Below are 27,383 nucleotides of genomic sequence, written 5' to 3' on the forward strand. Positions count from 1 at the left end.
AACACTTTTGACAATGCTATGCTTCCAACTTTGTGGCAACAGTTTTGGGAAGCCCTTTTTCTATTCCAACATGACTGTGAGTGCACAAAGCAAGGACCATATTGATATGTGTTGATGAGTTTGGTGAGGAAGAACTTGACTGGCTCAAAGAGTGCCCTGACCTCAACCCCATCAAGTACCTTTGGGATGAACTGGAACAGAGATGAAGAGCCAGGCCTTCTCGTCTAACATCAGTGCCTGATCTCATAAATACTCTACAGAATGAATGGGCAAAAATTCCCACAGAAACACTCCAACATTTTGTAGAATGCTATGCAAGAAGAGTGGAGGCTGTTAAAGTTGTAAAAGGGGGACCAACTCCATATTAAGTTCATGTATTTGAATACAATGTCATTACATCCCTGTCGGTGTTATGGTCAGGTGGCCAAATACTTTTGTCCTTACAGTGTCCGTAGTGTGACCATCAGTATTAACTAATCTTATTCATGCACATCCATACACATTCACATGGCACTGACACAAAAGTAGGAGCAAACTGGGGTTAAGGGTCTTACCTACACATTAAATTTTCATCAAATCTTCTTTAGCCTCATCCCCATGTATAGCTCACGTAAAATGTCATGCTTGCCACTTATATCTATCATGAATTTTTTCTATCAGCACCATGACTCAGCACAATGTTGGGGGTATTTCTTATTCATGATGGATCACATTTTCTTCACGGTTTTCTATTTCAGGTCCTTAAAAGATCATCTGATTATAATGCAGAAGTTCTGTGAGCATCTTATGTAAGCTTTACCCATGCTACAAATTGTTCTGATACTTTTTACATTGCGTTATTATATCATAAGGAAATTCTAATGGTCTTAGCACTGACGTAACTACTTCCATTACCTTATGGCTGCCTCACATAAAAAGTAACACATACTGTAGAAATATTAACTTTGGGAGTTGTAATTCTTCTCCCTGTTAAGAGCAACAGAACCAGCACATGAGGTTTATCAAGAAGGGAAATATAATTAACAGAGTGACAAATGAAAACGTGTTCCTCTATTTGTATTCATGGATCCATATGTTTCACCTCAGAAGACCTGCATGTGCTGAGGGATGCCTGATGACAGCTCTCTGTACCAGACTCTGACCTGGAAACCAGGCACAAATATTTACCAGATAGCAATAAGGTTTTGATAGAGTCTGGGATGAGGAGTTAAAACATGGAAGCAGTCTCAGACATGAAAGAACAAAATACTCAATAATGCCTTCCAGCAGGCCAAAAAGAACATCCTGAAGTCCAAGAAGGCCTCCTCATAGCCTCCTTATATGGATATCTGATTCAACAAGCCAAAGAAAAATATTGCTGGGTACGTCCTTCGGAAACTGAACGATTGCCGATTCCCTCATCAACTTAGGAATGTGTGTGTAAGCAATATATTTAATCTCATTTGTATGTAAGGGAATTTTTTAGTTCTAGGAACAGCAGAGGAACACAATGTATAATCATTCTATTAAAAAGGCTTAAAATGTTTTGTCCTGAGGAAATTTTGACAGATTTGGTTTAGCAGTTTTTCTGCCAGTGTGACATCTTACAGGGAAACTAAGCATTTTAAGTCTCTTATAACATAGAATAACATTGTCAGTTCTTTCCAAAATGGAAAAAATACTGTACTGTGCAGAACTTCTAGGCATGTTTGGGTATAGATGTGGCGAGTAAGCACGCTGGAGGGTGCCATCAGGTGGAAAGGAGAATTGACACAACCTTGGTCGTGCTCTGGATGTCCTTGCACCTAATCAGGGTCATGGGCAAACAATCTGTTAAAAAAAAATAACAAAGTCCACATCTTTATGGTAGAGTAGGGGGTGGATGAAGTGGGGAAGCACAGCCTTGGGGTAATGTCCGGGCAGGTAGTAGAGTTGCCACGAGCCCCTGGTCGTGCTGTAGATGTCCCAAGGACATTCCAAAGACATTCCATCGATGCTTGACTCTGGCCGACCCCCACCAGCCCCCCTTTCCAGCCCCAGGTTGTCGCACATTAGGCCCTGTGATGAATACCCCTGACTTGTTTACAAAGGTTAATTCTGTTGTTTATATATGTGAGTGTATATGCATGGCAAAACACAGGGTGTTTTTACATTAAGCACAATTGTTTCATAGAATGTGCACAATTCCCTTGGTCTGCTTTTACCTTAGTAATATTATTTCATGCCTGATCAAACTTGTGTATGTACACAGTCTGACACAGTAGGCAGAAAAGTTGTAATATGCAAACATGCCAAGAAGAAGATAGAAGAGGAGCCAGCCATGGCAAACACTCATGTTAACAATTAGGCAACATCTGTCAATTTTCCATGCAGATAATGAAATCCATCCTGCATCCACTACGGATTTTTGTATTATTTCTGAGATGCCAACAACTGTCCTCAGCTCTGAATACATCTATAATTTATGGTAGAATTAACTGTTTTCTGTCGGGTTTTAAAACAGACTGTCACAATAAGAGGAACAGCTCAATTCTAGTACAGAACAGATAATGAAGAATAATGTGTGTATGTATTAATTTGGGCTTTGTTTTAGCTAAGCTCAGAAGTGTCAGCATAATAGATATCAGAAAATCCAATATCATTCCTAGTAACTATTCATCAGTTTTCCAAATTGTAAAGAAAATAAATGCATTTGGTACAACCTTGTCAAACAGTGAAGCAATGCCACCAGAGTTGTGCTCAAGGATTTGAGCATAATTCTTCTTCCTAACATCTCAAAGAACTGAGTCCAAACATGAGTATTTAGTTAAAGTAAATATACAGACATGTCAGCTTTTTGGCCTGATTTCACACTGAAGGTGGATCTATTACAATTTCAACAGAATAGCCCATAAAAATACAAACCTAAGAGTGCGGAGGTCCCAAATCTTCATACCATCTGTGACTGCGTTGGTCAGGAAAAGGTTGTATGAATCCGGTGCTTGTGTGCTGAACATGGAGCCCTGGGAAATATACACAAAGGGAAAAATGACCAGTCAGCACATGCTTGACTGAAAAAAGTTGTAAATTTTATTATCCAGTTCTGGGAAACTTGCTCTACATCTTAAATTGGCTAATGTTGTGGTATTATTATTATCTGAGTGAGGGAGCATTGATAATTTCAAAAAGTAAAAGATAATATCAAAGTAAAGTTACATCAGGACTTGATAGGGAAATGGAACAGAAGCAGAACTGTTATTAAATGGTCTTAAAGAGTGTTATTTTCCATCTTTTATGGACCACAGTAGGCTTCCTCTATAAATATGTTTCCATTGGCTATCTTTACATAAATTCTTATATGACATTCACATCAAATTATCAGATGACACAGTGGAGTGTATGTGAGAGGGAGAGAGTGCGGCAGGGGTGTCTTTTGTTTAGATTTCCATTAAGAGTGTGAGAACGGCAGTCTGAGAGGGCATTTCCAGTTCCATTTTCCGAGAAGTCCTCTGCTCTGATGAGTTCCAGGTGAACCTTGCAGAAGAGGCAATGGAAATTTGAAGTGGGAAAAGTTGCTGCAGTTCCTGATGTTTGGTCCACTTTGGAACAAGAGAGCATGAGTGGGGGGAGGGGGTGATGTTATGTGTGCAGTCCTCAGGCTGGGGCAATCCCTCTGATCCACAGGTATTAACCCTCCAGGCCATCAAAAAGACCCTCAGGCACCCAGACTGAGGACTGGGCATTGACGCAACAGCCAAGCTGTACCAACATGCTGCAGGATTTCCACCATGTATGCCACACAAAAGCCTGGCGTGACAAAGAACAGACACCTCTGGGTTGGATGAGTAGAGTCAGCTGTGTGTACGAGAGTTTCGCAGTTGAATGGGTTAATAGATTTAATCCATGCCACTAGCAGCTGTTTGTCCAGCTAATCCAGGCGGGCCTGAGAGTCAAGTATGCACAGGTCGACAAACAGAAGTGAGTAAAGTCAATACTCTGGGGTCACCAGGTACAACCCTCTCAAAAACAAACTCATCTGTAGTCCAATAAGTTATATGAGAATCGGTCAAAATTAATAGATTTGTAGCATTGGGGCACTGTGTAAACTGTAAATGTAAACAGAATGCAATTATTTTCAAATCTCATAACATAAATCTTATTCAACATAACATATCAGATGTTGAAACTAGGACATTTTACCATTTCATGAAAAATATTTGTCAATATGATGGCAGCAACACAGCTAAAAAACAGTAGGGACAGGGCTATGTCTGCCATTGTGTAGCACCCCATATACTTTCAACAACAGTCTGTAAACATTTGGGAGGTGAGAAGACCAGCTGCTGGATATCAGGGAGAGGAATGTTGTTCCATTCTTATTTGATGTAGGATTCTGCTCCTTCTCCTCTTAAGTCCGCAGGACACAGCACCCATGTTTTCCAAGAAAAGAATCCTTGACTCAAGCGAGTGTGTCTGAAGTTAACCAAGGTGGCTTTCCTTTTTTTCAAAATAAGAATGCGCCTGACCACAGAACAGTTTTCCTGTTTTGCCTCAGTCTATTTTAAATGAGCTTTAGCCTTCAGAAACGGCAGCATTTCTGTGTCATGTTCACATATGGCTTCTCCTTTGCAACAACACAGCGAACTGTGTCGACAGATAATTATTTCTGTAAGTGTTCCTGTGGCCATGAAGTGCTTTGCAGTACAGAATCATCCCTGAGATTTCTTTAGAGTCTCTGAATCTTTTGATGATATTATGGACTTTGGTGGTAGGATATTCAAAGTCTTTGCAATTTACATTGAGGAACATTTTTCTGGAATTGTTTCACAATTCTTAGCCGCTGATTGGTGAACCCCGCTCTTTACTTCTGAGAGACCCTGCCTCTCTAAAATGCTCCTTTTATACCCAGTCATGTTTCTGCCCTGTTGCCAGTTAACCTTATGTGTTGCAAAATGCTCCTCCAGCTGTTTTTCATCAGTACCACTCACTTTTCCAGCCTTATGTTGCCCTGTCCCTACTTTTTTGAGATGTGTTGTTGCCATCATATTCAAAATGAGCTTAAATTTTTTAATAAATGGTAAAATGTCTCACTTTCAACATCTGATATGTTGTTTATGTTAAACTGTGAATAGAATGTTGGCTGATGTGCTCCAATTTTTTTGAAAGTGGGGTTGTATAAAGATTCTACTCTCACATGCCTTGAGAGAAACCAAGTTGTTAATTTCTTGGTAAAATGATAGCCATACAGAACTTCACTTTGCATACTTTGCAGGAAACCCAGGCTTAAATGCATGAATTTATGAATAGTATATTCATTTTGAGTGATGCAGTATTAGATTCTTCATAACACCATAATGGATATGGAAACAGGCCCAAACTGTCTACTTGTTAGACACCAGCAAATTGGGCCCACATTGGTCCAAGACAGTGATGAGGGAGTAAGGCCACATAAACCTAAAGTGCATCATGGAACAGCTTAACTCCAAGGCCATCATCCAGCGTGGAATCTCTTCCTGACTTCTCTTATGGCAGTCTTAATCCTTAAGCACTGGGGATTTACATTCAAACACTCAGCAAGATGAACGATACGACTGATGGCAGGTCCTGCCTGTCTGTCTGTCTGTCATGGAAACTTTTCAGTAACCATGACATTTGTTTTTAACCATGACCTTCTTTCTTCACACCACTAACTAACGCTTCTATTCCCTTTAAGACAATCTGAGCCTTACATAACTCCCAGGAACTCTCATAGATGTCTTATGTAACCCTTCAACATCTGCCAATAAGTAGACCCTTCATGAGTAGGATGCAGGATGGGGCTCTAACTACCAACTGATGCCAACCTAAGCAAAGTCTTTGCCATGTAGGTGAGGTCTGAAGTTGCTGACTGTGGAGTGAAGTGTCTTTGCGCAAGAGTTGCTGGATAACAAAATTTAAAAAGAAAACTAACAGAGAGGAATGGAAGATTTGACAAAAATTAAGCAGCATTAAAAACAAACAATAGTTGTTCATTAGCATTTAAAAAAAAATTAAAAACAGCAAACTTACATAGTTTAAAAATTTCTATGAACACTTGGAATATTTAGTTATATTTATTTAACCAATATGGTGCTACTAGAAAATTAAAGATTGTAAAACAAAGCAATAAGTACAACACAGACAAAGTATCAAAGAAATAAAACTATGCACAGTAGTATCACTGTTGTATATTGAGCCATTGTACAAATTATGGACCAGTTTAGATTCAGACAGCAAGACTGCCTATCTAAAAAAATGCATCAGTCTCTTCTATATTTTACTCACCTTTAGATGTTGTCCCGCGTGATGTCCCCATTAAACAGGCAGAGAGACATAAATCACTGCTGATAGTTCTACTGAGTTATTATTATAAGTCACAGACACTTAAGACTTACAGTAAGTTCAATGTTTTCCAGTTTTCCTTTGAAAGGAGACCTACATTTTTTTTCAACTCAAGCCAAGGCAAACAATCTTCCACATTTCTCTCTTTCTGTTTTTCAATCTATTTAAAAGGTCTGATCTTAAAACTAGAAATATTCAGAACATCAACTGTTCTTGTCGTGTTTGTCACATTACTAATACTGCCATTATTTACACCAGGGGCTTCAAACTGCCTAACCTGGCACACCAGACAGACTGTTTCACATATCCATGGGATGAGATGCATTTCATATTCCTCTGGGCAACACCCCATACACCGTGTTTGGGAAGGGTAAAACCTTTTAGAACACACAAATAAACAAATGAAAAAATATCAGAGGACGACTGGCCGAATGTTCTGTCTGCCACATTTATTTTGGGCCAATCAGAGCAACACGTAAAGTAGGCATGTGCCACTCCCAAGGAGTACATAACAGAAGCTTGACAGGCAGCTGTTGTCATGTCAATACACGATTCTTCACTATCAGTGGAGCCAGTTAGTAAATTAAAGTCTTTCCCAGGTCAGCCAGGAGTAGAGCATCCTCGCTAATCTCTTCACCAGCCACCATTGATTAGTGGCTTGCAGAGGCTTCAACTATCTAACATTTCTGTCTTCAATATCCAGTAATTTATTAAAGATGATATCTGAGGCAGCTGTGATATTAAATTCATAGTACAGTAAAATGTTTCTTACCTTGTTCTGTGCAATGCAGTGGACTGCCCTGCTGTGGGCATCAAGCAGCTCTGAGGCAACTGTGGCCTTGTTCATGTCAAATACTTGAATGGACCTATCTGAAGCACACAACAGAACTGTGTCTGAAGCAGCTTTAAGGAAATTTCAGGCTTTGATATTTACACACTAAGCTCAAAGTGCTGTGAAAAAGTATCTTCCTGATTCTTTTTGCACATTTGTCACACTTAAATGTTTCAGATCATCAAACATATTTCAATATTACACAGAGACAATCTGAGTTCTGAATGTGGATTTCATTTATTAAGGGTAAAAAGACATCCAAACCTACCTGGCCCTACTGTATGTGAACAAGTTATTGCCACCAAAACCTAACTGCAAGCAAATGTTTGTGACAACTGGCAATGTGTCTCTCACATCGCTATGGAGGAATTTTGATCCATTCTTCTTTGCAGAATATTTATTTTAAAGCCATTTGGAGGTTGACTTGCTGGTGTGTTTTAGATCATTCCTGCTGCATAACCCAAATACACTTGAGCTTGAGGTCACAAACTGATGCCAGTTTGCCATGCTCCAGACCATTACACTACCACCACCATGTTTGAGTGTTGGCATGATGTTCTTTTTTTATGAAGTGTTGTGTTAATTTTACTTCTGATGTAACAGGATACACACCTTTCAAAAACTTCACTTTTGTCTGGTCAGTTCACAGAATATTTTCCCAAAAGTCTTTGGAATCATCAGGATTTTTTCTGTCAAATGTGAGACGAGACTTCATGTTTCTTTTTGGTCAGCAGTGGATTTTGCCCTGGTATTCTCATGGATGCCATTTTTGACCAGTCTTTTTCTTATTTGTTTTGTTTTTTGTTTTGATTGTTCCTGAAAAAAAAAACACTCCAGTATAGGATTTTTGCATGTCTAAAAACCCCTCTGTTTCAGCCTTTCTCAGAACAAGCCATTTCTGTGTCTAAAGCTTTACATGGTAATTAGCTGTCTGACTCCGCCCCTGACCACAGCCCTCTCAGGAAATGGATGTAGCAGTCCTGATGTTACAATGTTAAACACACTTTAATCCAAAATTAAGGATCTGACTGGGATTTGAACCATCAACCTCCCAGATCTATGAAGCGTCTCAGCTGGCAGCTGAGAGGAACATCAGGAGAGGAGCGTGGAACTTTCTTCCAAGCAGGGAGGGCAAACCAAACCTGGGGACGGGGCTAACCCCCAGGTGACATAATGAGGGTAAAATCTGAGAATGGCTTGTTTCAGCACATATTTTGAAAGGTGGAGAAAGAGAGGGTGAAAGGGAATGGATTTTTTTTGCTATTTGAGGGGGTTGTGGACAGGCCAGGAGCACATATTTTTGTTAGAAAAGCCTGAAAAAGTGATTTTTGCATAATATGTCCCCTTTAACTGTGTCAAGTGAGGCCTGCAGGCCTTTAGATGTTGTTCTGGGTTCTTTCTTTACCTCCTGGATGAGTCGTCTCATGAAATAATTTAGTAGGCCAGCCACTTCTAGGAAAGTCTACCACTGTTCTGAGTTTTCTCCATTTGTTGATAATGGCTCTCACCTTAGTTCATTTAACCCAAAGCCTAAAAAATGGCTTTGTAACCCTTTCCAGACTGATCGATGTGAATTATTTTGTTTCTCATCTGTTTTTTGGGACCTTTTAGCCTACTTCACTTTGTCAGACAGGTTCTATTTAGGGATTTCTTGATTCAACAGGTCTGGCATTAATCAGGCCTGGGTGTGGCTAGTGAAACTGAACTCAGCTTTCCAAAATATGTGGTTTTATTAATTAATTTTATTAATTGATGATTTAACAGCGGGGGGCATTCGATATTTTAAATAGAGAAGGTTTGGATAGCTTTTTTCCCTTAATAAATAAATCATCATTTAAAAACAACATTTTGTATTAACTCAGGTCATCTTTGTCTAATATTAACATTTATTTGGTGATCTGACACATTGAAGTGTGACAATTATGCAACAAAATAAGAAACCAGGAAAGGGGCAAATACTTTTTCACAGCATTTTAGATATACCCGGTCAGTAACCTCACATTTAACTCCTAGCTTTACTTTATTATGCAGTGTTTAACAAATTTCTCTTCTTTTATACTACCTTATTCACTTGTGCATTCTTCCTCTGGTCTGTTGATGCGAAGCGCATCGATGTTAAATGTCTCCTAACACAGACTCACTGATTCTAACACAGCTCAGCTCAATTCAGGGGATTTATGGGAAGACAAATGCACTGTAAACCCTAAACAACAGGTTGGAATGCAGACATTCCTGAAAAATTAAAGAAACCATGATGGTTTGCAGGTTAAGTCGTCTGTGGAAACCCTGAAGCAACATTTGAAGATTTTATGAAGCACAGACTGATTACTGCGGTTTACATGGAAGTGGTCCAACATGATGCTCAAAGTAAAAATGCCTGAGTGATTGTTTGCCCACCTAAGCTTTATTGCAATCTAAACCTTAACTCCTCCAGCTGCAACAAAAATTAAAACAACTGGAAAAAGGATACGAGAGTAGAAGTCGTTGATGGCAGACATGGCAGTGATGTCTGATGCTGAAGTTGTTGTAAAGCTTCCTGCCAATTCCACAATGCTCCGTTGATGGTACCTAAGAATAAAAGATATGGTGTCATTTTCTAAAGATAACTCTAGGATCAACATTTAACATAACCACTCTTCATGCCAATCACTAGAGCTACAGGGGCTGAGAGACATGCAAAGGCCCTGTCTTTATTCCCCTGGACTCCTCTGTAAGCCCTTTCAATAAGTAAAGCTTTAGTTACAAAGCCTACTCCTCCCACTTATGTAAGTCTTGAAAAAAAGCAAAACAAACAAATCTCTGATGTAAATTTTCCTTTTCACCTGTGTGGCACGATAGAAAAGTGGCAGATGATTGGTCCAATCTTTAAAAAAAAATCTCCACATACTCTCCTGAGAGAGGCTTCCCTCACAATGAATGTTCCTGTTCAGGGGCCAACAAGTGCTACTGTGAAACTCTGAGGTTTGATTGAGAGCCAACTGCATTGTGTAAGACAGTTTAATATATTTTTTCATTGTGGTTCTTCTCTTACAATATTTGTTATTTCTTGTGCTAGTATTAGTGTGGACCAGTTGTACTTGTTAAGATAACACATGCAACAACAACAACTAAAATGTAGCAAGATTTGTGCATCAGAATCTGAAATAATTAATCCGTGAGGCCAATGTAAGCATTGAGCTGTAGGACTATTGACCTTTTGGAGATATGTGACCACTATGATCTCACTCAGTGCACCGGATAATGGAAGAACTGGTGTTTAAATAGGATACTATGCATTTGACAATACACCTGGAATGTAATTTGAAATTATATCCCAGCTGTATTTGGGAGTCCTAGAAGTTACAGACAGTAATACAACAGAATCGGGGCCAGTGTCTATAGATGCTGTCTCCAATATTAAACCTGTGTAGCCCAGTGTTTCCAGCACTTACAGTCCTGACGCCTAGTTATCAGCCATTTCTTGTTGCTGCACTCTCAGTTAAAAACAGTTCAACTTTTAGAACAGTGCAGCGCTTGTTAATATCACCTCTCTCACTGACTTATCAAACTAAGGAAGAGAAGTACAGAACTTCTGATTTCCACTTTGTTAATGGCAGAGGAAATATCAATCTGACTCATCTTTTCTAAGATGTAATTTTCAGGTCTGCAGCTAATGCCAGGACAGGAATCCATTTAACTTTTTTTCTTATTTTCCTGTTTGTCATTTAAAAAAAAAAAAGGAAGCAGTCTATGTGAATGCCTCTGTTAAGTCTTTTATAAAAATGGCAAAATATGCACATCAGACTACACACAGAGGCATTTGCAAATATTATTTTTGTTTTTAACACTCATGCGGTTAAAATTCACCAGTAAACATGGATTTCTATTTAGTTGTAAGATGGTGTTAGCTCCTGTTAGCATTAGCTCATTCAGTGGTTCTATCACAAATGAGGCGTTGCTATGGTATATGCAGTTTTACACTTCATAAAACAATCTGCAGGTATTTAAAACTGACATTTAAAGTTTTTCTAAGCTTTCAGGAAGGGTCTGGCTGCAGACTGCAGCTCTCAGACACCCCCTCTTTCAGACCACTACAGTGAGACACTGCCTCTGTCAGGATGGAAGTAACGCAATTGCCAGTAGAACGTACTTCCTGATTTTAAGTTTTTTTGTTTTGTTTTTTTCAAAATTTAACTTTATTAAAAAAAACAAAGTCTAGCAGTTATATTCATAAAACTAGAAAAGCACTTGGACAGCGCAGACCTCCGCCATTAGCCCTATCTCCTGATAGTAAAGAAAAATTCCTGGATCCAGATGGTGGTTCGGTGGTTCACTCCCAAAATCTAATCAGGTCTTCCTTGTGCCATTTCTGACATTTCCTAAAAATTTCATCAAAATCCATCTATAACTTTTTGAGTAATGCAGCTAACAAATAAACTAACTAACTAACAAACTAACTAACAAACCCTGCCAATCACATAACCTCCTTGGGGGAGGTAATAAACCACATTGCAAACATTACAGACAAAGCATAATTTCATAAATACAAGAGAAAAGTAGGTCAGAGGTCTAATCCAGGATTAATTTATGTATAGACCTGTTTTAGAGGTAGTTATGGGAACAGTGGCTTGCTTCAGCCAATGCTAATATAGCTATGCTAGCTACGTAGTTAATGTTACCAGGTAAGCTACTGTAGTTACTTTAGTTTTAGCTTTGGCAACGTGAGCTTTAGTGAATGTAGCTAAGCCTTACGAAGCTGTCATAGCTGCATAGGTGATGTTGCTGAGTAGTTTTGAGAACAACACAGCATAAGGCAAAGTAGCAAATGTAGCTTTGTTACTAAATATGTAAATGTATTGTATGTGCATATATGTTTTACCATTTTTTTTTTTGTGCAGATTTTTTCATGCCAATAAAGCAAATTTGAAATTGAAAATTGTTAGCTTTAGCGATGTTAGTTATGTATCTATTTTATGTAAATAAAATATGGGTTTATAAAATTTGCAAAGCTGTAAAGCTGTACAGTCTTCAGTATCTAACTTTGCTTTGTTAGCTTTAGGCATAGCTACATTAGCTGTTTCTATGGAGGATAATTTTTTTCTGTAAGCAGACAATTTAGTCTGCGTTATTAAACATTTTGTAATAGGTTTTATATGTCAGGTTTTGACTTTTACCCTTTAGTATCCTAACTTTTACCCTAACTCTAACTGGGAGTTTTATCTGATTTTATTTCGAAAATTTTAAGTGTGTTCTGACAGAGGTGGTGACTCACAGTAGTGATTTGAAAGAGAAGATGTCTGAGTGCTGTGGTCTGAAGCCAGCAAGACTATTTTGAAGCTCTCCGTGGACAAAATTTGCACTACACAGATTATTATTGGCAATATGTGGACACATGTATTTTAGTTAGCACTGGTATCCTTTCGCTATGCGAGCTGATACGGCACAGACATTGTGATGTCTTATATAAGAGGTCTTTAGGAGAAGGTATAAAGAAAAGAAACACAAGTAAAAGACAAATATGAAAAGAAAGCATTAATACAAAAGAATACGGATTATTTCAGGAATAAAGCTAGGTACAAAAGTGCAGTATTGCACAGCAGAGATATTGTAAGGGTTGCACAATGGTATTTGTCTTATTGGATAAACTGTTGCCCTGCCTGCAGAAAGCATCACTAAAAACATTAAACAAACTCTTCTACATTAAAAAAAAAATGTCTTCACCTTTTGATGTCATCTCGTGTGACGTCCACATTATACAGGTACAGGTAAAGCGAGGGTCCTGATGCCAGAATGATGAATTTGTCAAGGTAATAAAACTGAGCGCTTCTAATGGGTTTGCAAAACATACCATTGTCCTAAAGAAAGAAAATGACACAAAATCAAGCAGAACTCCTGATGCAAATGACTGTATCACTAAAACACAAATGTAGCATTTTAAAAACTAAAATCAAATAATAAAATCTTGCAATACTTGAATTTTGAAACCCTCTTCGTTTTTTTAATCATTGAGAAATCAATAATACATGCAAAGACAAAAACTTTGGGAAGTCTAATACTTAACAGCTTTGTCCAACTTCTTGCTCTACTTGCTTAATGATTTCAAGCAAGGTAAGTCTCAAAGCAATCCAAAATCAATCAAAAGCAGTTATGGTGAGTACTGTGCACCTTTTGAACTTTTAGTCACTAAAAATATTCATGCTGAGCCTTAAATTGTGAATGACTGTTTTATCAGTATGAACTCATCAAATTAAGAATAGTTGGCAGATAACATATACATCAATGCACAGTTCAGTCCCTGAAGATTAGAAAAAACACCACCCCCTCATTTTTGTCTCTTTATAGTTCACTGAGTTCAACTTTTTCACACCCTGTGGAAAATGGGGGGCATAGAAATCCTTTGCTGAAGGAAGGGATGGAATTCCAGGAAAATAATCATCATCGGAAGAGTTCTGTGTAAGGTCCTGTACTATTTAAACGCTAAACTTCATGGACTACATCAGGTTAAAAACACAAACAGATTAGTTAGTGTCTTCCAAATCTATCACTATTTATCATCTGAAAAGTCCAGCACAATGCAGGTTATTTCAGGTTTTTCTTTCTAGTGTTTTCCAGCATACCTTTGTAAAGCTGTGTGTTACTCTGGCTCACCCCTGCAGATTTTGTGTCCCCTAAAAGACTTGCATTCATTGCCAAGTTGTTTCACAAGAAAGGCAGCAGATCCGGTAAGGCTCAGAACTATCTCACTAAATGGAGCAGAGCAGGGATGAGCTATGGGAAGACCCCAGAGTTTTCATTTGGCATGGGGATGTAGACGCACTTCGAACTGTCCTATTAAATGGGATCCCTGATAAAGTCACAAAGGGCTCTAAGATGAGCAGATGCTTCCTTGAATGACAAAATCTCCATCCTTGAGCCAAGAAACTAGTTCACCCTATAAATTAATTCAGATTTCTGTTTTTAATTCCAGAACACAATTCAGCTTGTAACAATGACGGCATGAGGAAAAACACTGCAGATACAGTAGCAACCACTGTATTACTGTCATTCAAGTGTAGCATCAAGGCCTTATTTGCAACCCTGCAATTAGGGACCAAAACCATTCCAGTGATCACAGATGTCTCTGAAAAACAGGAGTTAAGAAATGTGTACAGCACGTGTCTGTAGTTACTTTGTTTTCCTCAAAACCAATTAGAGTTTTAAGATCTTCAAAGTAAGGAGATTTTTGCAATATGAGGTCACCGTAGCTGGTCTTCATTTTAATGTTTTTCACAGTTAAGACTTGGACTTGGAATAAAAATCCACTCTTAAAACTAAAACAAAGGTCTGTCCCCCCCATACGTGGGTAATTTACCATGGTAATAGCAGGCTCTGGGCTGCCGTGGGTCCAGATTCTTAGTGACTGGTCTTCTGATGCACTTAGCCACCACTTCCTATTGAGGCTCCAGCTCACACTGCTCACTGGTTTGTCATGTCCTGCAGTAAAGAGAGTTTTTAGTTCAACCTGTGACAGTGTGGCTGCAATCTTTACTTTTACAGACCCGTTTAGAGAATTAGTTAAAATGAGGAGGAGAGGCTCTGGATGACCTAATGGTCACCTCTTTCTCTGTCCTTCCATCTCTGCTGCCCCCTTGTGGAGGCAGCTTCCTCTGCAACAGATGCTTTGACAATCAGTCATTATTAAGATACTGCGCAGAAATGTTGGCAGGTAGACAGAATAGACTGCTCTGACCAATACTTAATCTTCAATAATGTGCAGAATGACCTATTTATGAACTATTTTAAGCCTTTTTGTTCTCAAAGGAGCCCTTTTCATCTTTTCCCCTGCCATGACCCAGGTTTAACCGTTCTACAAAAACAGAGACAGGACGTACCCAATGATTGCTCTGGAACAAAGGGAGACCAAAAACAGGTAAAAGAAAACATCTTATCTTCTATTTGACAGTGACAGCTGAGTAAGTGAATATTTGGATTATTCCTAAAGGGCCTTTCATCTGAAGCCATGGATCCATTTCAAGAATGCTAATCAGAACTGCCCAAATATGGTGAACATAAAATTCAAGTTGAGGATGAACTTGTCTCTTAAATACATCACTGGTAAGATCATAACCCCCAATAGGTCAAAAATGTTAACATGACTTGAAAAGGGTTAGAATATCATGAATACTGCGTTAAATTGTGCTTTCTCTGTAGTGTACAATAAATCAAACATTGAAAAATTCTGCTGATAAAAAGCACTGAGGCGACAGAAGGTCATATAACTCAGAGGTTTTCATGCTTTGGGTACTCATGTCCACTTCACACACCTGTGTAGACTGTGGGACTGCCAGTGAGGGAAGACTTGTAAAGTAACACTGAGCTGTCTCCAAGACCACACAGGATTTGTTTTCCATCACCTGGGAGAGACAAGGAAACAAAGCATTCCTTTCAGTCAAGCTGATTTCCAATTAGCAGAAATATGAAAGAAAGGGAGCGTAATTTGGGACAGATCATACGCTTTTACCCTAAAATTTGACACATTTTTGCAACAAAAATACAAAGACTTCTTGATTTATTCCCAATCCTTATACATTTACAGTACAAAAGGGCATCCACTTTTTTGTTTTACTTATGTTGCAGCCTGATATTACAGTAATCATGTCAAGGCAAAAACTGAACTTCAGATACTTTTGCAAACTTATCAAAAATAAAAAGCTGAAATATGACATAAATATTCAGACCCTGTAAAAAGACACTTAAAATTTCGCTCAGGTGCTTCCCATTCCTTTCAGTCTTTGCTGAGATGTTTCTACACCTTGACTGGAGTCCACCTGAGGCACACTAAACTTATTAGACATGATTTGGAAAGGCACCTCCCTATAGAAGGACCCATAGCTGACAATACATATCAGAGCAAAAACCAAGCAGTGAGGTCAAATGAACTGCCAGCAGAGCTCAGAGACAGGATTGTTGCAAGCCACATATCTGAGGAAGGCTACAAAAAACATTTCTCCTGCACTGAAGGTTCCCAAGAGCAGAGTAGCCTCCATAATTCTCAAATGGAGGAAGGTTGGCACAACTACGACTCTTCCAAGAGCTGGTTGCCTGGCCAAACTGAGCAATCAGGTGAGTAGTCCTTAGTAAGCGAGGTGACCAAGAACCCGATGGTCACTCTGACTGAGCTCCAGAGATCCTCTGTGGACATGGGATAAAGTTCCAGAAGGACAACCATCACTGCAGCCTTTCACTGGGCTTTATGAAAGGGAATCTAGGTGGAAGCCTCTCCTCAGTGCAAAACACATGAAAACCTGCTAAGCTTTTATGGGGAGTTTTTTACATCTCCAAGTGTGCTTTAATGTGTTTTGTGCTGAGGAGAGGCTTTCTTTCTAAAAGTTCAACTGGTGATAGACTGGTGAAACTCTGTAAATAATTCTACTATGCAGACATTAACGTTGCTATGAAAATGTTTTCAGCATCACAAAGTAAAGACACAAATTGTAAAAAAAGAAAAATTGGTGACTTTGCAGATGCCTGATCAAAACAAAACAAACGGTGGCTTGTTAAATGTATTTTGTGTCTCTGCAAATGCTTAGCAATGTTAATATGTCAGAAACTTAGGCAATCACTTTGAAATTCTCTCCATATGAAATAAAAATATGGAGGTAAATTTTAATCTATTAATATGACTGTAAGAGGGTCTGGGCGGGCCCCAGAACATTTTTCATAATTCAGGCTGGGCTAGGTGTACTGAAGTGTGGGAAAGGCTCCAGTACAGCATAGCTGTAAACTTTCATCTGACAATGCCATCAAGTGGAGCCATCCATTGTTACTGACAGATGAATTGTAGATGGTTAAATTCTATTTTATTTGGTTGGTTAGTACTTAAACAATCTCACCTGAATACTGAAGGCAGTAGACTGGTTTATTGCCTGTTCTTTGTTGACTGTGTGGAAGAGAAGGTGCTGCACTGTCTGCTGGATAATCTCTGAGAAGGAAACCTCTACATGAGGAAGAGATAGTAATAATGTCAGATATAACATTTTAATACAACCAGTATGTATTCATGTAACGGGAATACTTACATATTTTTCTGAGCCTTTTGGGAGAGGGCACTCTTCTGTGTATTAGTTTTAGGTGAAAACATAGTCCTTCTGAAAAACAAGTACAAACAGAAGAATTACTCTGGTATTTCTTGTATATATTAACCTTTTAACAATTCTCTTATGGATTTACATTTAGCAATCAGCAAAGCTGTGAAGAATGTAAAGTCACACTAGTATTGGTTCAGACTGAGGGTAATTATCGTGGCTAACTTCCTGAAGCATTATTACAAGTAATGACAAAAGACGTGATTTTCACAAAAACAATGTTCAAAACACATTTACATTTAAAGTGACTGACCTAATTCAAGTGAGGTCCAACCAATTGGTGCTAGTAGTCTCACATTTAGTGGGATGGGGATCACCTGAGTGTGGGGAATGTGTCTCAAGTGATTGTAGAGTAAAGACACCTCTGTTTCGGAGGTGCAGTCACTGATTAATCAGTATTCCTGGCTACCACTACACCATGAAGACAAAATTACACTCAAAGCAACTCATTGAAAAGGTCACTGAAATGTAGAAGTCAGGGGATGGAACATTTCCAAGGCAATAAACATTCCCGGAGTTCAGTTAAATTCATCATCAAGAAATGGAAGGAATATGGCACATGTGTAAATTTGCCTAGATCAGGCTGTCCTCACAGACTGAGTCACCATGCAAGAAGGAGCCTAGTGAGAAAGGCCACCAGGACACCTGTGACTACTCTGAAGAGTTACAAGCTTCAGCAGCTGAGATGGGAGAGACTCTGCATACAACAACTGCTGCCCAGGCCCTTCACCAATCAAAGCTTAATGGGAATGTGGCAAAGAGAAAGCCACTGTTGAAGAAATCTCATATTAAATCTTGGCAAAAGTTCACCAAGAGGCATGTGGGAGACTCTATGGTCAAGTGGAAGAAAGGTCTTTGGGCTGGTGAGACCAAAATGGTGCTTTTTGGCCATTAGACAAGACGCTATTTTAGGCTGACAACAAGCACCTCACATCAAGCACAAACACAAACTCCTGGAGGACAATATTATTAAGTCAGCAAAAGAACTTTGGCTTGGGGGAAGATTTATTTTTCCACAAGACAATGACCTGAAGCATTCAGCGAAAGCCACACAAAAATGGTCTAAAGACAACAAGGTGAATGTTCTGGAGTGGTCGAGTCAAAGCCTAGACCTCAATCCAATAAAGAATTTGTGGCTGGACTTGAAAAGGGCAGTTCATTCTTAATCCCCTTGCAACCTGACAGAGCTTGAGCAGTTTTGCAATGAAGAATGAAGTAAAGTAAAATTACAGTCCAGATGTGCAAGCCTGATTGAGACCTATCCACACAGACTCTGCTGTGATTGCAGCCAAAGGTGAGTCTACTAAATAGTAGCTTGAAGCGGGTACTTTCTGACAAATCAGTAAGAGGGTAAAATATCCAAGAGGCTGAATACTTTTTATAGGCACTGTACATAGCTTTCTGAGCAGGGGAAAAAAAGAACCCTTGCATATTTGGCTCCCTTGACCTGGAATAACTTGTAGAGCACACTACATCTGGAAAATCTAGCCTCAGTGTATCATTTTAAAACTATTTTTACTGGCCTTTTAACTGAAAAATGTAATTGCTTCATCAAGCTAGTTTCATTTTTTCTTTGTCTCTCATGTTTGTGTGTCTTTGTTATATTATGACAATCCTTTTGTTCTAACTAGTGTGCTGTCTTGGCCAGGTCTTCCTCAAAAAAAGCCTACCTGGTCAAGTAAAAGTTAAATAAAAATGAAATAAAAACATGAAAAGGAGGCAGTGATGAGGCCAAATTGTGGATTTAGCTCTGTTAAGTTTTACTATGGTATAAGGTTAAGATGCTCCATTTCTCTAAGTTTCAGAGTTACCTTTAAATATGAAACCTAAATATATTGTTTTCTTTTCATAGAATTTGTTTCAGCAAGCACTTGAATGCAAATGAGGGCTTCCTGCATCTTATTTTCAAGCCAAAATCAGACACTAAAAAATTTCCTCTGTGGAGGAGTGATACTAAAATGATAAAATAATAATAAGCTGTGCAATTTATGACCAATGGAAGTACTATTAAACTACATTTTTTTCATCCTAACTGATGAAAAAAAAAAACCATTTAGAAAGTGCATAAGAATGAGCTAGATTTTTCTTAGACAAAAGTTTACTCTAAGCCTACCTTGGGGCACTTGTGTATCCAGACGACTTCACCTTTGAGTGGAAAACCAGGGGCTGCTCCTTTATTCCACCTTTTGTAAAATAAAAACATAAGATTGATCATTTGACACAGGCTGACACAAGTATTTGCATGACTTTAAATGATGAACAGTTTGGATAAATTCTGAAACCAAAGTCAAAGAATGTTAAAATTAAAAGAAAAATTTATGTCTGAGTGGAAAATACAATGTACCTGTAGTCAAAAGTGTACCAAAGAAAATACTTCCGTTTATTATTTCCCTTGATTTTTATTAGAATACGAGAAAAAGGAAGATGGTTTATTATTTGGTTTTAGTGGCATTAAGTGCATCATCCACAAACTGCAGGACGGTTCATTATGCTCCATTAGCTGTCAGTGCCCAAGCTTTTTAAAAATGAGCTCACTTTTTCCACAACCATTAAAATGTGTGAGTTCTTCCAAAAACTGCTCTCCTGTCAAATACAGAGTGAGAAAAAGAAACAGAGTCTCTGAGTGGCAACTGAAGATGTATATGACTTTTTTTTTGCACCCTTTTTTTTTAACTAAGAACCTGAAAAATGTTATTTCTCCAGAGCTTATGCATCATTGACCAGGATGGATCATCTCTGGGTTTGAGCTCATCTGTAAAACTTTTGAAGTTTTGCTCATACGTTCCTTCACTTTTTCCAGTTATTGCAGTTTACTGACGGATTGGTATTGAACATGAACCTAAAAAATGCAGATTAATATGTATTTCTGTCTGGTTCCTCTCCCACTAATGCATTTTTCAAAATGAGATATGACATTGTACTTCTCTTCAAAGACTTTCAAAAGGAATCCCGATAACAGAATCTCTGATGTCAGTCAATAATTACCAACATACCTCTATGTAGCAATTTTACATCAGCAAAAATATGTTGTTTCTTACAAGCTGGCAATACAAATAAGCAGTTCACCAGAACACAAAGGATAGCAACAGACTGGGGCCACATGCTCCAAGAACATAATTACTGTATTTAGTCATTATACTGTATGTGTGCACTAAACCCCTGACCTCAAGCCCCTAAAAAAGGGCCAAAATCGTTTCATATCAAGCAAATTATATGAATTGGATTGCTGTAGGAATACTGACACGATGATCAGTGTTAAAAAAAGGGTTGATTAGTGGTAGACGAACTGATTCTGCTAATATGTTTTACATTTTTCTGAGTTACAGAGAGCCAAGAGTCAAGTTAAAATGTAAAAAGAGCAGATGAGCAAGTGTAACCGTGCTCAGTTGCACTTCTTTGCAGCTGGCTGGTTCAATAAGACCCCTTGACTCTGCATTATGTGCAGAGTGATGGACAGAAGGCTCATTTGTCTTTTTTATGCAGCTGTTTAATATCTGGACAGGAACAGAGTAAGTACTGGTCAGTCATACAGTTGGCTCGCATCGGCGGCTTGAGGATGCTTCAAAGGTTCTCAGTAGGATTGAGGCCAGGGGAGGATGGGGGCCACACCATGAGTTTCTCTCCTTTTATGCCCATAGCAGCCAATGACACAGAGGTATTTCCTTTCAGCATGACATGGTGGATTGCCACGCATGAAGATAATTTTGCTACGGAAGGCACAGTTCTTCTTTTTGTACCATAGAAGAAAGTCAGAAACTCTATATTCTTCACTGAGGTCATTTTCACACCTTCAGGGACCCTAAGGGGCCTGCCAGCACTCTCCCCATGATTCCAGCCCAAAACATGACCCTGCCAATTCCTTGCTGACATCACAGCCTTGTTGGGACATGGTGGCCGTCCACCAACCATCCACTACTCCTCCATCTGGACCATTCAGGGTTGCACAGCACTCATCAGTAAACAACTCTGTTTGAAAATGAGTCTTCATGTATTTCTGGGCCCACTGCAACTGTTTCTGCTTGTGAGAATTGGTTAGGGGTGGCCAAATAGTAGGTTTATGCATGACTACAAACCTCGGGAGGATACTACACCTTGAGGTTGGTGGGACTCCAGAGGCACCAGCAGCTTCAAATACCTGTTTGCTGCTTTGTAATGGTATTTTAGCAGCTGCTCTCTTAATCCGATGAATATTTCTGGCAGAAACCTTCCTCATTATGCCTTTATCTGCATGAATCCATCTGTGCTCTGAATCAGCCACAAATTTCTTCACAGTACAATGATCACACTTAATTTTTCATGAAATAGCTAATTTTTTCATTCCTTGTCCAAGGCATTGCACTATTTGACACTTTTCAGCAGCAGAGAGATCTTTTTTCTTTACTATGTTGCTTGAAACCTGTGGCCTGCTTAATAATGTGGAACATCCTTCCTAAGTAGTTTTCCTTTAATTGGGCTCACTTGGCAAAGTAATGATCACAGGTGTCTGAGATTTATTTCAGTGATCCAGAGAGCCCTGAGACACAATACCATCCACAAGTTTAACTGAAAAACAAAAAAATTGAATGTTTATGACACTAAAATCCAATTTGCATAATAGTGTGGAATGCGGTGTACACTATGCCTAAGAGAGGGCGCCCTAGAGCCATAAATAACAGAGCTAAAACCTCACAACATGCAAGTGGAATACCATAGTATAAACTCTGTTACACTAGCGCTGTTGCATTTGAATATCTTTATTTCATATTTGGATATTCTGTAGTTTTCTTGCTTTTTTACCTAAAAGAGATGTTGCAAATACAAAATATACACAAAAGTATTCAACTGTCTGCCTGACTGTTATGCCAACAGGGACTGAAATGACATTGTATTAAAATACATGTGCTTTAATATTGAGTTGCCCCCTCTTTTGCAGCCTCCATTCTTCTTGGAAGGCTTGCCACAAGATTTTGGAGTGTTTCTGTGGGAATTTGAGCCCATTGATTCAGTAGAGCATTTATGAGGCCAGGCACTGATGTTAGACAAGAAGGCCTGGCTTGCAATTTTCATTTCAGTTCGTCCCAAAGATGCTCGAAGGGGATGAGGTAAGAGTTTTGTGTGGGCTAGTAAAGTTCTTCCACACGAAACTCATCAAACCATGTCTTTTTGGTCCTTGCTTTGGGCACTGGAGCACAGTCATGTTAGAATAGAAAGGGCCTTCGCCAAACTGTTGCCACAAAGTTGAAAGCATAGCATTGTCCAAAGTGTTTTGGTATGCTGAAGTGTTAAGTATGCCTTTCACTGGAGATTAGGGGCCTAGCCCAAACCCTGAAAAGCATCTCCATACCATTATTCATCCTCCACCAAACTTCAACGTTGGCACAATACAGTCAGGCAGGTAACGTCCTCCTGACACCTGATTCTCTCGTCTGACTGCCAAACAGAGGAGCATATTTCCACTGCTCCACAGTCCAATGTCAGTGTGCTTTAAACCACTCCATCCCACACTTAACATTGGACTTGGTGATGTGAGGCCTCCATGCAGCTGCTCAGCCATGGAAACCCATTCCATGAAGCTCCTGCAGCACAGTTTTTGTGCTTACATTAATGCCAGCGGAAGTTCAGAACTCTTCAGCTATGGAATCGGCAAAGAATTGGAGACTTTTAGGCACAATGCTCATTATGATTTTATGTGGTCTTCTGCTTCATGTCTGAGTCGACTGTTCTTTGGTTCAGTAGGAATATCCAGCAGGGATGAAATTTCACAAGCTGTCTCATGCAAAGGTGGCATCCATCACAGTGCCACACTTAAAGTCACTAAGCTCTTCAGAATGACCCATTTTGTATCAGAAATGTTTGCCCATGGAGACTGCATGGCTAATGTGCTTGATTTCATGCACATGTATAACACTTTTGTCCATAAAGTGTATTTTGTTCTCTCGCTATGATTGCTTTTGGCTAATTGGCTATTGGTCTTTGCCTGGCACTTCCAAAACTAAAATCAGCCCTGTTTATGTATATACCACATTATTAGTTTTAGTGTGCAAATCAATCTTTGCCTTACCAACCCTGAGATGCTTCACATGCTACCTGTTTTGTTAAACTAATGACTATATTAGGCTCTGGTACATCTCAGTAAGAGCACAGTCCCAACACAATAGTACTTTTACTACTATGGTAAAGCCAACCAGTCTAAACCTTAGAAGAACACATCTGGATCTCTTTTTAATCCTCCCCTATCATGGAGTGCTTTTCATCTTTGATCAGCAGTGCCAATGTTAACTCCAGGTTTGGCTTGAAGGAAATTTTCCTGTAAAGTACACTTAACAAGCTCTCAACACTTACTCTGTTCCTTCTTGTCTGGATTTTGGATTGATATTTGATTTTCTCTTGGTACAATTGGTCTCTTGATCCATCCTGCCTCAAAGAAAAGTCTGGTTGATGTTATTTGTGTCTTCAATCTTTCTTTTTTTGTTTTTTTTTTTTAGAAAAAAAGATGAAAAAATGACAAACATGGTGAGCAGCAAGAGCGTAAGAAGGCAGCATTTTTGGAGAGAAACTGAAACAAATTTCATGCCCAGTAAAATTAAGGATATGCATATCTTTTGTCTCCTGATCAAAATTTTAAGACCAGTTGAAAAACTGCAAGAATTTGCATTTTGTACTGTTGGAACCCAAGAAGGTTCTAAGTAGAGCTTCAAAATGCAAAAAGAAGAAATGGGACTGAGACAAAAAAAATTGAGTAAGCAATTTATTGAAAACAAAAATTAAACCGAAATAGGCGACAGTATCTACAAAAAGGCCAAGGTAGGGTTTATAAAAAGTGCAAAACAGATATGCTGCTGCTGAAAATGACTGATATGCTTACTACATAGCTGAGATACGAAACACAAGTACTGGATCCAATTCAGAGACATACCCACATTTCGATGCGCTTGAGGATCTTTTGGTTGACAGACCTCTGTCACCACCATGAAAAGTAAACTGACTATTGAATTGCTTAGTTGTCATTGAATAGTGTAATCAAGCATTAGAAAGCAGTAGAAAGTAATTCCTGCTTTTGTCATGATGATTTAAGACCCTGTGTGATAGTTTACAAGGAAAATAATACTCCAAAGTTGAGGATTCTGCTTGTGGTTCTGTGGGAGTGTGTGGAGTTGTAGGACCAAAATATCAATCATGTCAGAAATCCATCCGACAAGTTGGGAGCTGCTGGCTGGGCCATAGTCGAGTCTGTCATCTCCCCCTGTACACAGCATGGCAAACAATGCCCGATCTGACAGAAAGTCGGTGCAACTTCCAAGTGAGACGTATGACTGAAAATTTGTGTCTGAGTCAACTGGAGTTCACACAGTGTGAATGCGCCTGGGACCTTTGGACCTGTATGCTACAAATATCATCAGAAAATTTCTACATACAATTGAGTATGATCCCTACACTTTACAAAAAAGTTTTGTTTTTTTTCCACAGATTAACTGATTTACCTGGCATGGAAAAATTCTTCAGTTCTGCAGGCTTCTACCATCTTGTGTCAACTAACCAGATGAAGGGAGACAAGAGTCTTGTACTATGTTGAGAGGCTAACGGAGCCCCTTCAATGTACAAAAATTCCTAATTTTGTCACAAATATGCATTTAATTGCAACAGTGATATACTATCAACCAAATAAACCTTGTGGGGAGAGTGACCGGGTAATAATACACCATTCATGAACAGGCCTGTTCTATGAGACAATGCTTTATTGTGAGCCACTATTGCTAGCTCCTGTTTGAGTGTCAGTGTCCTTTCCTTGCCTTCCCTTTCCTACATCCTTTGTCGTCATTCAATGCACATTTAAAAAGCCAGACTGGTACCAAATGAAGAGCCGTCTGGGAGCCAAACAATCAGCTCTATTGAGCTGAGCCAAATGATCTGAATCTCTTAGAAAAAAGATGGGTCACAACAAGCAAGACTGGGTGGACATCAGCTGAAGAAACACAGGTATGGTCAGAGTTTAATGTGCCAAACCACAGCAAAACTGTACTGAACTTAACCAGACTGCGTAAATTTCCTTCGGGATTAATAAAGTATGACCAGGCTTTAAGTGGTGGCTTTTTAATGCCTGCCTGCTGCCATTCCTACGCAAGTATCAAAAGAGATTTTTCTCCTGTTTTGCCTAAAGTGTGTCACTACTTTCAGGACACATAAGTAACTCAAGAATGTTTTTATACTTTGAATGTTTGGCATAGTCATAAACAGCTCTAACCTGACACAGCAGATGGATTTGTTTCACACATCCATCTGGAAAAGCTTCAACAGGAAACGTTTGAGAAAAGGCAGAGGCTTTGAAAAAAACTCAGAGTGTGATTGGATGAACGTTCTGTCTGTCATATCTGTACGGGCCAATCAGAGCAACAAAACACGTGACATAGCTGCTATCGAGCTGCGCGTGTGCAGCTACTGAGGAATATTGGAAACACAGAGACTATAGACATGTAAGTACTCGACTTTTGTTGTTTTTGAAAAGAAAACAACTCACTGCTGTTCTTTGTTCTTCTTTTAACGAAGAAATGTCATCAAGTTCTGATAAAACTGGCGCTTTAGCAGCATCCACGCTAAGCTCTTCCGCCATAATTGCACTGGCCTCTTGCTGCTGCTTGCTTACGTCATGACTCTGCCGCCTGAAAGTACTGCTCCTCATCGCTGATTGGTCCTGTCACTTTCTAACTGGGCCCAAACGGTTCAGTTGGAAGCTTTGCAAGATGGATTTGCCAGTGAAAAACAAGGAAACAGGCTTATCCATCTGCTTTGCAAGGTTAAAACAGCTCTAAACATGGCCTTTTTGGTAGCATTTCTCAATGCAGAGATCACTTCTTGCCCCCTATCTGGATTTCTATGCTGCTGTGTGACGTCATCTGCAAAGAACCTCTACTTGCAGCCACCAAAGTATAATTGCTGACCATTTTTTTTTTCTTTTTTAAGTCCATATACAATTACCATCCATGGACAAGAGAGAAGTAGTAAATACACTCTTTGAGAAATGATGTCTCACATTAAAAAACATCAATCAGCATCAAAAAGTACCTCATAAAAGTACTGCACATTTTTAAACCCTTGAACAAAAGATAATACTAACAGCTGTCATCCTCCAACGCTCCACTCTGCCGTGTGTGAGACATTATAGCATTTGACCCAGAACTGATTATATGAAGGAAAGTCAGCATTGTGGGCTTAAAATCTAATTACCTGGCTACACAATCATTTGGCTTTGCTCAGCAGCTCTATTTACCCCTTGCTGATATATAATGGTCATTAAGATTTATAGAGCAGTTAAATCTTATAATTTACGCTGACTTCAGACCAGACAAGACTTGAAGCAAAGTAGTACTTTTAAAACAAATGTCCAAATTGAGTCACATCTAAATACAATTACAGCGTTTTACGGCTTGCTTCAGTTACAGCTCTCATTATGTCTGACTTAGCTTAATTTCTTTTACTGCAAAAAAGCTATGTATTAAATTATTCAGTCTAGCTCAAAAACATTACAATAGAGGAGAAACAAATAAGTACTGTGCAAGGTTTGGTCTGCTGTCACAGAGAAGGTTGGCGATCAGGCTTGCAGCTGCAGAGCTAAAATAGGCTGGACTGATGGATTAACAAGGCTTAAAAAGTAAATCCTTTTTGGTTTTAAGCAGTGATGATGATTTGTTTTACAGTTCTGGTTCCATGCAATAGAAGGAACTAAACTCAGATGAGCCCTGGAGTTTATTCTTAAATAAACCACTAACTCTTGTTCTCAGACAGAGAAGAAGAGATGGCAAAACTCAGACCTCCCTCTGAGCTGTTCAATGTCGCCCGGAGAGAGACTTTATAATTCAAGCTTCTAAAAATGTACAAACCATAGCAGGTAGCATATATATGTGTCTAAGATTTTGTTTTGACTGTAACCAGACTCTCTGGTATGAGTTATTGCCTTATTGACCTGTGGAAAGTAGGGCACTCAGTAGGAGAGGAGAGGTTTCTGAGACAAGCTAACTGAACACTAAAGGAATTGGGAATATCGAGCCAAACTTTGGTCTGACAGCTAAAGAAATCATGTAGAAACCTAAAGAATATGTTTGACATGTGTGACATGTGGGAAGCATACTCGAAGGAAATGTACAAGACGGAAAAAA

At 39.0% G+C, this 27,383-nt stretch overlaps 1 protein-coding gene across 1 annotated transcript in view; it reads right to left on the reverse strand.

The window, feature by feature from the left end:
• Positions 1-27,383, reverse strand: part of wdr27 (WD repeat domain 27) — a 77,423-nt gene that overhangs the window by 37,410 nt on the left and 12,630 nt on the right. Inside the window, exons 13-21 of the mRNA XM_041789137.1 lie at positions 19,367-19,436; positions 17,188-17,256; positions 17,002-17,105; positions 15,433-15,522; positions 14,481-14,602; positions 12,851-12,984; positions 9,621-9,718; positions 7,091-7,212; positions 2,884-2,981 (exon numbers count right to left, since the gene is read on the reverse strand). Coding sequence (XP_041645071.1) covers positions 2,884-2,981; positions 7,091-7,212; positions 9,621-9,718; positions 12,851-12,984; positions 14,481-14,602; positions 15,433-15,522; positions 17,002-17,105; positions 17,188-17,256; positions 19,367-19,436 — 907 coding nt within the window. The remainder of the gene's footprint in view (positions 1-2,883; positions 2,982-7,090; positions 7,213-9,620; positions 9,719-12,850; positions 12,985-14,480; positions 14,603-15,432; positions 15,523-17,001; positions 17,106-17,187; positions 17,257-19,366; positions 19,437-27,383) is intronic.

Source organism: Cheilinus undulatus, linkage group 6 (assembly GCF_018320785.1).
Source record: "Cheilinus undulatus linkage group 6, ASM1832078v1, whole genome shotgun sequence".
Taxonomy (NCBI): Eukaryota; Metazoa; Chordata; class Actinopteri; order Labriformes; family Labridae; genus Cheilinus; species Cheilinus undulatus.